Raw genomic sequence first — 12,299 nt, forward strand, 5'->3', positions numbered from 1 at the left:
GCCGGCAGGATGGAGAAACAAGAGAAGTAATTGGGATATAAGACAGGGCAGTGATATATGTGTGTGGCAATTATAGGTGTGCAAACTTACTATTTTGGAGGCTAATTTTATAAATGTAAATAAAAAATTTCCGTTTCCAAACTCTGTTCTGTTTTTGTTTTTTTTAAACAGGCCAAGGAGCTAAATAGATGTTTCTGTAAAGATTTACATGTGACCCACATGCACAGGAAAATGTTATAATTAATCACCAAGAAAAGCCACAATGACATCCTAGTAAACATATACTTGGATGGCAATTTTTTTCTTAAATGAATAATAATGAGCATTGGCAAGGATGTGGAGAACCTGGGATTATATGTGCTGCTGCCAGAAACAGAAAATGAAGAAGCCGCTTCAGAGGACTGTAACACTTCCTCAAGAATTTAAACCACAAGACCCAGCAATTCCACTTGTAGGTGCTTCTCCCAGGAAATGAAAGCGTAGCCACTCAAAACTTGTGTACAGATGCCCAAAGGCTTTATCTATAACAATCCTAGAGTGGGAACAGCCCAAATGCCCATCTGCTACTGAGTAGATCTGGAGAATGTAGCACGTCCACGAAATGGGATTTTGTTCAGCCCGAAAGGGGTGTGTGCGAATGGCCTGATGGATGGGTCGCCTAGAATGCGGCTGTCCTTGGTCCTGCCTCCAGCACCAGGATGGGAGACAAGGCACTTACACAGATGAATACATGCTCTACATGGCTGCACCTTTGAAACAAGTAAAATGCCAGACAGACTGGGCAAGGTGGCTCACAGCTAGAAATCCCAGCGCAAATTTGAGGTTAGCTCGGGCTACGCAGTGAATATCAGGCTAGCGAGCCATGCTGGGCTTACACAAGGCCACTAGCAAGACCCTCACTCAGGAAGAGAGGGAGGGAGGGAAGGAGGGAGGGAAGGAGGAAGGGAAGGAGACAAACATTTCCAGCTCCATTTCTGTGAGGTTGAGGAGAACAGACTAAAGTCAAGGGTGGGGGCTGGAGGGAAAGGGAGGAGAGAGGGGAGGACTACTGGAGGGAGGGGAAAGAGGAGAAGGTTCTGGAGAGAGACAGTGAGGATTACACAATGTTATGAGCATAGAACACAGGACTTGAACTAGGCAGGGTGGTGCAGGCCCAGAGCCCCAGCACTCAGAAGGTTGGAGACCGGAGGATCGGGGAGTTCAAGATCATCCTTGTCTCCATAGTGACACTGAAGACAGCTTGGGCTATGTTCTGTGTGGGGGGGGAGACATGGAATTGGTTTTTGTTGTTGCTTTGAGACAGGGTCTCACTATGTAGATCAGGCTGGCCTTGAACTCATGAAGCTCAGCTGGAATTGTACTTTTTTCAAAAGGGCTTATCTTCTGATAATTACCTTCCAATAAGAAAGGGAGAAATAAAAGAATGGATGGCAAAAGGTGGCCAGTAGACCTTTCAACGTGGGCTGGCGCTGCCATTGCTGCCCTGAGGTCTGGGAGGGTCAGATGTTCTAGAACTCTCTCCTGAGGTGCTCTCTACAAGATAGCAGTGGGTTTCCGAAACATGAGGATACGAACAGGCAAGGAGATTGGGGCTTCCTTGCTTCCAGCATCCCTCGGGGGTCTGTGTGTTGACTGCATGAGTGAATGGCACACTGTTCATGTGTTCATGTGTGGAGGCTGTCTCCAGGGGTGCCAGTGAGAGGCAGTTTGGGGGGAGTGACAATGAAAAAACACATGGCCAGATGTTGTCACCACTCCAGTAAGCTTGACTAACATGCCTGATTGATCTGTATCTTGACTAATCAAGATACAAATCGCTGCACAGTGAGGCACTGTGAATTATGTTCCAGAGCAAAGCAGTCATGAGGTTGGGGAGCTGAAGGACCCTCTGAAAGTCACCCTTGAGCTGAGATGCGGAGTGTGAAGAAGGTGACCAGGTCAAGGGCAGTGGGAGAGGGCTATAGCAGAATGGGGCTCTGGGGCTGGAAAGGCATGTTCAGGGATGTGAAGGAAAGCCACGGAGGAGGCAGAGGTGTCAGAGCTGAAGATGGAGAGCTGGCCAGGACCCAGCAGAGCAAAGGCTCATAGACCATCACGGGGTGGACTCTGTCCTGGGACTGCAAGTTCATTCACGTGCAAACCGTGTTCATGTTCACTCAGTGTGGCCACTCTTTAATTATGGAGGAGGATATTAAACGGCTAACCAAGTCAGGGATCCTTCCACCTTCCCATTCTGTCATCCTTAAGGTATCCTGATGTCTGTCCCGCTCTCGGGACGGTCCTGAGATAACCAAGGCAAACCCAGGTCAGCTGCCAGCACCAGCTTCATCAGCACTGACAGCCACGGGCAGGTGACCCCTTCCACTGGGCTGGCTTGGTTACAGTTCGGCCTGCAGGGCTGGAGCTCTGGGTTCGGTGCGCTTGCTCATTTCCTCCCCTGCCTGGGGAAAGGCGGCTAGGAGTGGGAGGGGATGAGCTGTGATTCCGCAGACAGGCGTTAGGCACACACCCTGCCCCAGGCTTTCTAGGCAAAGTGCTCTCAAGATGGCATTTTCATTACTCTGTGCCCTGGCTTCCTGTTGGTGAAATCAGGATCTTAAAAGCACTTGCCTGGAAGAGTTAAGGTGTGGCTAAGAGACGGTTTGTGTTAAGTGCTACAGGGTGCCTAGGAGGCTTAGCAACCAGGATGAAATGAATTTCTTGTTGGACACCTTGGCATAGCTGGCTATTGGTCCTCTACCCCTCAAATCCATGCTCCTCTCAGGATCTCACCACGGAACTCTGTTGCTGTGATACTGGGCTGGCCTTGAACTCACTGAGGTCTGCCTGCCTCTGACAGCAAGCATGGCAATCAAAGGTGTGCACCACCGCACCCAGCTGGAGTTCTCTTCACCTGGCTGTGAGGATGAGGCTTCAACTCACGGGGAGATCGGGATGGAAAGGAGGAAGGAGATGGGCTCTGCTTTTCGGGACGGGATGGGGGAGGGGCTCTGCCGTCTCTGAACTCCCAGATCCAGAAACTCCCACCTGTCAAAGCCACTTGTGGGTGTTTGTGACACACAGGCGAGCCTCAGCCCTCAGTAACTGCGCCTTACTGCCATGTGCCACGTATTGTTGTCTCTGTCACTGTCCCCAGAGCCTAGCACAAAAGAAATGCAGGCCTGCCCTAGTGGCAGGGGAGGAGCAGTCTTTGGTGGGGCTGGTCCCTGAAGCGCTCAAGCCACAGGTCAGTGATCACATTCCTTGTTTCTGCTGAGGGGACAAGGGGTGGGCAGAAATCACCCAGCGCTGGGCTGGAAACCCACAGAGACACTTTCATCCTGTGCTATTTTCTCCTCGCTGTGTCCAGAATACTGGGCAAGAAGCTTCTTGGGAAGGAAGGGCAGGAGCCTGGGCTGCCAGTCAGTTGCCTTCACGGTCAGGAAGCAGTTAAGAGGTGAGTGCTGGCGCCCAGCTACCCTTCTCTTAAAATTCAACCTGGGACCCGCCCCCCACCCCAGCCCACAGGATGGTGCTGCCTACGGTTACCATGGATCTTCCCGCCTTGACAAACCCTAATCTAGGAACTCACAAACACAGCTGGCACCTTGCCCCTGCAGAACCTATAGAACAGATGATTCTAAGTCCTGTCACGTTGACAGTCGACAATACCCAGCACACAGGCCTTAGGGGCTCAGCAGTTGGCTAGCACCTGGAAAGCCATCATGTCACGCTATCACGTCACGCTCTGTAGGGCGTAAATGCAGTATCGATGATGTCAGCAGTACGTGCAATACAGTGTGGTGCCAAACACACAAACAAACAAACAACAATAAAGACCCTCGCATCCGATTTAGGGCAAGTCCCGAAGCTGGGAGAAAAAACAGGAGACCAGGAGTGGGAGACAAAGGGAGGAAGGGCTGAGGAGAGGGGTGTCTTACTCCTTCACTTCTACCCATCCGGGCCTGTGGCGCAGGACGTCCACCAGAGTGTTCATGAGCGCGGTCTTGAACCGGATTAACGTTCTCTGCTCTCTGCAAGATAAGGCAGCAAAAATTAGCTCAGGACCAGTGACTTTCCTGGGATGTCCCCGAGGATCGGGACAAAAGGGAGGAAGGAGAGCCAGGCTCCGTCTGCAGATGCCTTGCTGGAGAGAACCACGTGGAGTCACGGCACCTGCTCGCTGCAGGCCCAGCCAAAGAACCTCAGTGAACAGTAAAGGTAGAACACTGGCTATAATGTGTACAGTGCAAACCCCTCCTCGCTGCAGGCCCAGCCAAAGAACCTCAGTGAGTCTCCAGGAAAGAGCAGTGCTCTCCTGCCTGGTCCAAGTGGGCTGTGCTCAGGGCAGACTAGTAAGTGCTGAGCACGGAGCCCAGGCCATTATGAACCCAGAGAGCCTAGAGGGGAGGGATCGCTGAATACTGAAAGCGTTGGGTTTCCAGCACTGATGAGGTCAGATAGTGGTTCCCAAGGCCAGCCAGCCCTGCCCCACAGCTGCGGGATTCCCAGGAAGGCCCTTGGCTTCTCTGAGTGTCCACTTTCTCCATCTACACAGTGGACACGTTAACCAGCTCCACATCCAGGGTGGTGGTAAGGATTTGGTGACAGCAGGGGGAGGGGTGTGGTGGCCCAGGGCCTGACTCGCAGATGCCAGTCAACAACTTTACTGTGTCCGCTAAGGTCACAGTCGTAATTATTGAACTAAATAACGGTCAGGTGTCCCGGAGCATACCTGTTATCCTCACTGTGAGTTCAAGGTCAGCCTGGGCCACAGAGGCATATCCTTAACTCAAAAAGACAGGTGTGGAAAGGGTAAAGAGAGAAAGATTGAGGAAGGGGCGGAAAGGAGTGGGGGAGGGGGAGAGAAGGAGGGCCTGTCCTGTAGAGTGGACTGAGACCACTCACCGCTCTTTTCCTTTTGGCAGTCCATGGGCCTTGTAACTTGGATTCTGTGGGGAGAAGAGAAAAAGGATGTGCTGGGTTTTGCACAGCTGCCTGCCTTCCCTGCTCAACCTACTCAGGGAGCGAGCTGCTCAGACCGCCACACTTGATGGGGCATATGTCCTTGGGCAAGAACGGTCCAGCCCGGCTGGGTTCTCCCTCATCTCTGCCCAGAAATCCGGGCAGAACTTAACCTGCTCACCAAGGAATGACTTTCCCATTACTGAAGAGTTGCTAATCAGTGCCCCAAATATCAACCCAAAGCCCAGCTTGAAGGTTCCTCCGGCCCCCTAAGAATCTGGACCGTCCATTCTTAACTTTGAATGTTGGCTGTACACAAGATCTAGGAAGGGACTGTGCCCATTTCTCAGAGTGATTTTCTTACACCCAGTTCTCTATGGGTGAGCGTGTTGTCTGGCTCCAGTCAAGTTCCAAAGAGACAGGCCCTGGTCCTGGTAGGCTCAGTCCCTGAGGCATGCGTCAAAAGGGAACAAACTGTTCCTGTGCAACAGGACGTCTTCCGGGTGGGGGGGCTCTTCTGTTGCCCTTTGACACGGAACCACAGATGCAGCAGCTTGGAAGAAGGACTGCATTGGTGCTACCCTGGGAGATGGTTCTCTTCTAGAGCGCGGGCTTCTTCCACACTCAGTCACACTGGCTACAAGCCAGTTGCTTGGGGTGGTAGGATGGATGTCTTTGGTAACTCGTCAGCTGAGATGTGTTCCCAAGTTTTGTTTGTTTGTTTGATGTTCGTTTTGTTTTCCGAGACAGGGTTTCTCTGTGTAGCCTTGGCTGTCCTGGACTCACTTTGTAGACCAGGCCAGCCTCGAACTCGCAGAGATCCGCCTGCCTCTGCCACCTGAGTGTGGGGTAAGAGGTGTGTGCCACCACGCCTGGCCTGCTCGAAAGTCTCTAGAGACATGGGTGTCTGTTTGCACCCAATACCTCCAGAGCGCTTGTGAGTACTCCTAACCCTCCCTCTATGTCAGCTCTGATGGGTTTATGTAACCTAACAGGATCGTGGGAGGAGCCTTGTTGCCATTTCACAGGCTCTGCCCACGCTCGGAGCTGAGGGGAACACACACAGCGGGTACACAAAGGAGTGGGAATCTTAGAGACCATCTTGGTGTCCTATTTACCACTTAATCCTATACCTCAAAGGGCCAGAGTGAGGGCACCGCTTTGCCAAGCCAGTGAACTCCAGGAGCAAGTAAAATGATAGCCCAGTCTTAATCTAGGCCCTCCACCTCCCCCAGTGCTCTTTGAAAAAAATTAAAATTGACATATTAGTAGAGAGATAAACCATGTTCATGAATTGGAAGACTCAATACTTTATGATGTCACATCTTCCCATGAATGATCTATTCAGTGTAATCCCAACAAAAATCCCAACATGCCTTAAATACAAATTGTAAAGCATATTCTAACGTTTGTGTTGGTGGGCCTGGGGATGTAGCTCAGTGGTAGAGGCCCTGGGTTCAATCCTAGCATCAAAAGTAAAGCTTATAACGGAAGCAAAGCCGATTAAGGAGTAGTAACCTGCGGCCAGCACCCTTGCTGAACCACCAACGGCGGTAGCTTGTAGATTCCCTCATAATGTCTGTGTTTATACACGTTAGACACCAACAAAGGCAGATTTACTCTCCCCTTTTCAATGTCCATGTCTTCTGTTTATTTTTGTAGCTCAGCTGCAGTGTCTAAAACCTCAGTGCTCAACTTGCGCCTGGCCTTAAGGGACATTTCCTGTTTCAAGCTTTAAAAATGGTGTTGCTGAGGCCAGCGAGATGTCTCAGTGGGTAAAGACGTTTGCAATCAAGCCTGGCTATCTGAGGTCAATCCTGGAGACCCACAGAGTGGAAAGAATGGACTCCTGCAACTTGTCCTCTGATGTCCACACATGTGCCATGGAACATAAATATAAATATATATATATATATATATATATATATATATATAATAAAATTTTGTTTGAAAGAATAATGTCATTATAGGTTCTTATGATTGCCTGTGCCAAAAGCGGTAAATGTTCTGCTGTTCCCTAGTTTTTTGAGGACTTATCATGAGCAAGTATTTTATTTAAACATTTTGTTTTTTACTTAAGGCATCTTTTCTTACAAAATTATGGAAATACTATGAAGTTCGCTGAAAACATCTTTCACTGAGAATTCTATTATTCACCCATCATGGTCATCAAGTTCTGGTTCTTCAGAGATGTCTGGCGTTTACTCCTGTCTGACACCACAAGAACTGTGTGTGTGAGAGGGAGAGAGAGAAAGAGAGAGAGACAGAGTGCATGGCCTTGATACGCATGTGGAGGTCAGAGGTCAACCCTGAGTATTAGTCCTTCCCTTCCATCTTAAGACAGGGTCTCTTTTGTTGTTCACCACCCTGTATGCCAGGCAAGCTGGCATTCAAGCTGCCAGAGAGCTTCCTGTCCCCAGCTCCCATCTCACCCCAGGAGTGCTGGGATTACAGAAGTGTGCTACCATGCCCGGCTTCCTCTTGGTTCTGGGCATCCTAACTTGGGTCCTCAGTGTACACACTGAACCATCTCCCCACACCATGAACTCTAATTGTGGTGTCACTGTCCACTGTCCAGAGAGAGGCTTGAGGACCCATCCAAGGTTAAGAATTCTCAGAAGAGACTTGGTTTGGTGACTTTCTGAAATGTCAGGTGGTTTATCAGAGCTATGGACTCACTTGTCTATGACAACGTACACAAGTGACAGATAGCAGGCAGGAGGGGACATACCAAACAAGTACATGAGGCTTGTGGAGCTCCGTGCTGCCTGCCAGTGTACCACTCTTCCAGCCCCACGTTCGGCAACCCAGGAGCTCAAAGATTTTCCATGCCACACAGGGCCTCATGCCACACAGGCATACCACAGGCGCATGCGCACACGCACGCACACACACACACACACACACATATGCATTTCTACAAATATTTCTCCTTACGTGCAGTGCCCTCATTACAGCTGAAAGGCACAGGGGTGTGGGGCGATGAGTCCTGCCCAGGCCAACCAGCACTCATTTCTGTACTAGTGCACTGGGGCAAAGAGCCTATCATGGCTGCTTCTCTGCTCAGGCAGTACGAGTTCTGGCTGCAGCCGTTTGTGTGATCATGAACAAAGAGAGCCCCAGTCCCCGCTGAAGAAGGGCCACGTAGATACCGTTAGACTGATAGAAGGCAAGAGGAGGAATCACGGGGTGGAATACCTTCAGCTCCCCCAAACCCCAAACTCCCCTCAGAGCTGACAGTTGCCAGCTCTGGGGCCTCCTCCTCTGCCTCAGGACTCTGCAATGATCACCAATAAACTTTCCTTTTGCCCTGACATCGCTTTCTGTCTTGTAATCCTTTAACTCACAGGGGAAATGACCCCATCTTCTAGCTGCCATTGAAATGACCCACTCAAGATAGTTAACTGACAATCACTCTGATTAAGCAAACTAAAACTTTTAAGTCCTTTTTATTTATAGCCCAGGAAAAAGAGCAGGCTTGTGCCTTCTGGTGCCCACGCTCTGAGGGACAGAGTTTTTCAAGGCAAACCCCACAAGGACCATGATCTGCATCAAAAATTAGATGAGGGTCAAAGTAACCTTGAAACGTTCATCCCTGGAAGCGCATAGCAATTATTTTGGACGGAACGTGCCAATCGATTTTTAATTATATCTTTTCTAGTTGTTTAAGTTCACTTTATTTTGGTTAATACAACTGGACCACAGTCAAGGCCATGCAAAGCTCAAACGTGTTGACAAGACAGACCTGACTGCTGTGTGGGATGGGGTAGAGCAAACACAAGTGGAGTCAGAACAAGATGGGGTTCCTTGACATTTTCAGCGTCAAAAGAGAACATGCTGAATGGAAAGGGCTACCGCAGTGGATGCCTGTTTTGCTTTTGTGAATGACACTTTAATAGTGAGACATCTCCCAACCCGTGTATGGAGAGAGCGTTGCTTTAATTAAGAAGTGAGTTAGCACAGTGGTCATAGAAGTAGAGGGAATAAATTCAGTACAAATTCACACAGTTAAAAGAGAAGGCTTTGCTACACGTAGGAGATGAAAAGAGGAGTCAGAGTGGCACCTCGGCTTCTCTGACTTGATCAACAGCAGGCAATAGTGATAACCACACGCTGGCTCTGTGCTTGGCACTGGGGTGCAAGCACAGGGGACAAGTCAACCCTCAAGTCTAGAAGGAAAGACGGACGCTGAGCGACATTAGACGGAAAATAAATCCTGGTAAAAGGAGTAAACCGCCGGCAATGTGCTCGTTGACAGGCTCGGTTTTTGTTGTGACAGGGAAAGAAACAGAGGTGGCGTTCTGAGAAGCTGAAACACTAGATGAGCAGCAGGTTGGGGCCAGAATTGTTGGGTTCTCAGGAGACTCATTTCCCTTCTTTCAATTTCATTTTTCTTGACCTTAATATCAGAGTTGATCTGTCAGTTCCTAGAGTGCAAGAGCTTGTCTGACATGAGGTTCAGATAGCATTGGGCTTGGAAAAGCCACTACCGGAACTATTTTGGATGGATGGATAGATGATAGGTGAACGGACAGTTCAAATGGGGGCGGGGAGGGGGGAGCTGGTGTGTGAAAGAATCTCTAAAGGTTTCTCTAAGTCAGGAAAGTATCTAGGGCCCACAGAAACCGCTGGCTGCAGTTTAGATTCTAAACTGAGTACATTTCCCGCCAAAAAGAGCGTGTGCCTCCGTTTATGTAGCACACGGCATGTCGCAATTTGTAGATCTTAGAGAGTCCCGAGTATTCTTTTTCCCTCTAAAACTGCACCCAGCCTTCCGGTTCTGAATTCCTCCGCGGTTTCCCTTCCTCTAAGGACATCGAAAGCATCGGATTGGTGTCCCACTCCTACCTTCTGTCGCGACATGACATGAGCCCAAACCAAACCGCCACGGGCGCCCACGAGAGTTTGTGCGCCTCGTTGCCACAGCAGCAAAAAGAGGTGTCCGCATCCGCCGCTCTGATTGGATAGTAGGAGGCCACGCCTGCAGCCGGAACGGCTCCCTCCAAGGCTCTTGGAAGTTACTCCTGATTGGTCGACTGCGTCAACATTTCACTCTGGTGCCACTTCTCAGGCTTGGGACACCCGGCTGGCCGCTGCTGCCACACTTAGCGTTCTGCTGTCCGGCTAAAAGCATTGTCTAAAAGCACTGCTTTTGAAAGCGGGTCATGCTTTAGAAAATGCAGTTTCTCAAAAGGTCATCTGGGTTTTTGGTCTCCCCTCCAAACATTCAGTCTTTTTGGGGGGAGGGAAAGGGGGAGTTAGATTTGTTGTTGTTTGAAACAGGGTCTCAAATTCACTTCATAACCAGGGATGAGCTTGAACTCCAATACTCTTATTTTCACCACATCTCTACTTTCTCTAACTCATAAGCACAGGGGCATTTGCTTGGGAGGTAAAGGCAGGAAGATTCAAAGGCATCCTTGGCTAGAAAGTGAGTTTAAAGTCAGCCAGTGTGACATAAGAAAGACCCTGTCTCAAAAACAAACACAAACAGAAATCAGCTAGTTATAATCTTATTATAAAAATTGCGGTTTTGTTTGCGGTACTAGGGATTGAGTTTAGGGCCTTCTTATAGGCAAGCACTTTACAACTGAGCTATACCCCACAGAGAAAATAATCTTTTTTTTTTTTTAAGACACGGTCTCATTGTGTAGCACTAGCTGTCCTGGAATCTACTATGCTCACAGTGCTGGCCCCAAACTCAAAGGTCTTTCTGCCTTGCCTCCACCTCCCAAGTGCTGGGATCTAAAGCATATGCCACTACCCAGGCTATAGCAATAATTCTTCAGCAATAATTCAATGGCATGCCAGAGCTAACCTCACCACACCCTAGTGCCCACCCCACACTGGCCATCTCAGGTCATTCTCCGCCGGAGCATTTGGAACACGCGTTCCATCATCTCCCTACTCCTGGGAAGCCGTCCCAAGCCCATGTGGCCCACGCTCTGGTCCTCCTCTTCCCATGCCGTTTCCAACCTGTTTCCCGTTGATGGCCTGACCTTTATTTCCCATCCCCGAGTTCTGAAATCCACCCATCCCAGGGCTCCCTTCCTGAAGGCTCTTTTCACCTCCTCCGCCCTAACTTCAGATAGAACTTTACCTCAGAACTTCCATAACCGTCTACTCCTCCGTCCTGGAAAAATTCCTTTAGGGCCTCAGAACCTCCTCCCATCCGCACCTTCGGGGAGGGGGCGGGAGTTCTTACATATATCCCGCCGTGCTCTCGGAGTTCAGCACAATGCCTGGCACTCGGCAGCTGGTCAACACTGCCCATGAGTGAGTGAGAAAATATCAGCTAAACAGACAGATACGAACTGTGAGACTAGACTACAAAGCCCCAGACTAAATATATGTCCCGACAAGTACTCAAATATTTGTTTACACATGTTCACAGCAGCAGGATTCGCAGTAGCCTCCAAGTGGAAACACCCTGAATGTCCATCAGGAGACGAATTAGTTACAGGCAGTACCTATAAGCAAATGTTACTCAGTCGTAAAGAGGCGTGGAGGACTGAAGCACCAATGCTGCTGTGCGGATGAACCTGAAAAGACATGCTAACAAGGGAAGGAAGACACAAAGAGGGCCATAAATGTGTGCGTGGAAAACAAAGGTAACCAAACAATTCTCACAAGACATTAAGGAAAAGGGGCCCCACCCTGGTTTCTGTAAAGGAAAAATGGGCAAAAGCTAGCTTATTCGTTGTTTTTGTCGCTGGGACTTAAGAAGGGAGGGGTTGAGCCCAGCATGGTGGTGCATGCCTGCCATCAATCCCAGCTCCCAGTGAAGCAGAGGGAGGCGGATCTCTGCGAGGTAAAGGCCAGCCTGGTCTATAAAGAGACCAGGATAGCCAAGGCTACGCAGGGAGACCCTGTCTCGAAAAATCAAAAAGGAGAGAGACAGGAGGGGTTTGTTTTGGCTCGTGGTTTGAGGGCGCAGTGCCGCATGCTGGAGAAGGGCTGTTGGCAGGAGTGTGAGATGACATGATAGTTGTATGTGTGCAGCCCGGGACGACAGCCCATGGAAGAGCGCCCCCTATCTTTCAGATGAGTCTTTGCACTTCGATTAACCCAGAGTAGAAAATTCCTCATGGATGACCCAGAGATTTGTCTCTCCAAGAGTGGTTCCAGGTCCTTTCAAGCAGACAATATTACACATCGAGACAGCAACAGGCAATTTTCTGTAGAAGAAATTTAAATGAGCTGGAAATGATGGTGCACACCCGTGATCCTAGCACCTGAGGAGTAGAGGCAGGAAGAGTGCTGTACATCTGAGGACAGCCTGGCTACAGATTAAGTTCTGGGCTATCTAGGGCTACATGGTGACACTTAGTGTACTGGCTGGTTTTGTGTGTCAT

General features: G+C 49.6%; 1 protein-coding gene across 1 annotated transcript in view; it reads right to left on the reverse strand.

Moving 5' to 3' along the window:
* The window catches only part of Ttll9 (tubulin tyrosine ligase like 9), a 36,174-nt gene extending 26,283 nt beyond the window's left edge, over positions 1-9,891 (reverse strand). Inside the window, exons 1-3 of the mRNA XM_021639725.2 lie at positions 9,793-9,891; positions 4,888-4,931; positions 3,921-4,013 (exon numbers count right to left, since the gene is read on the reverse strand). Coding sequence (XP_021495400.1) covers positions 3,921-4,013; positions 4,888-4,931; positions 9,793-9,807 — 152 coding nt within the window. The 5' untranslated portion in view covers positions 9,808-9,891. The remainder of the gene's footprint in view (positions 1-3,920; positions 4,014-4,887; positions 4,932-9,792) is intronic.
* Between the last annotated feature and the right edge of the window lie 2,408 nt (positions 9,892-12,299).

The sequence above is a fragment of the Meriones unguiculatus genome, chromosome 4, assembly GCF_030254825.1.
Source record: "Meriones unguiculatus strain TT.TT164.6M chromosome 4, Bangor_MerUng_6.1, whole genome shotgun sequence".
NCBI lineage: Eukaryota > Metazoa > Chordata > Mammalia > Rodentia > Muridae > Meriones > Meriones unguiculatus.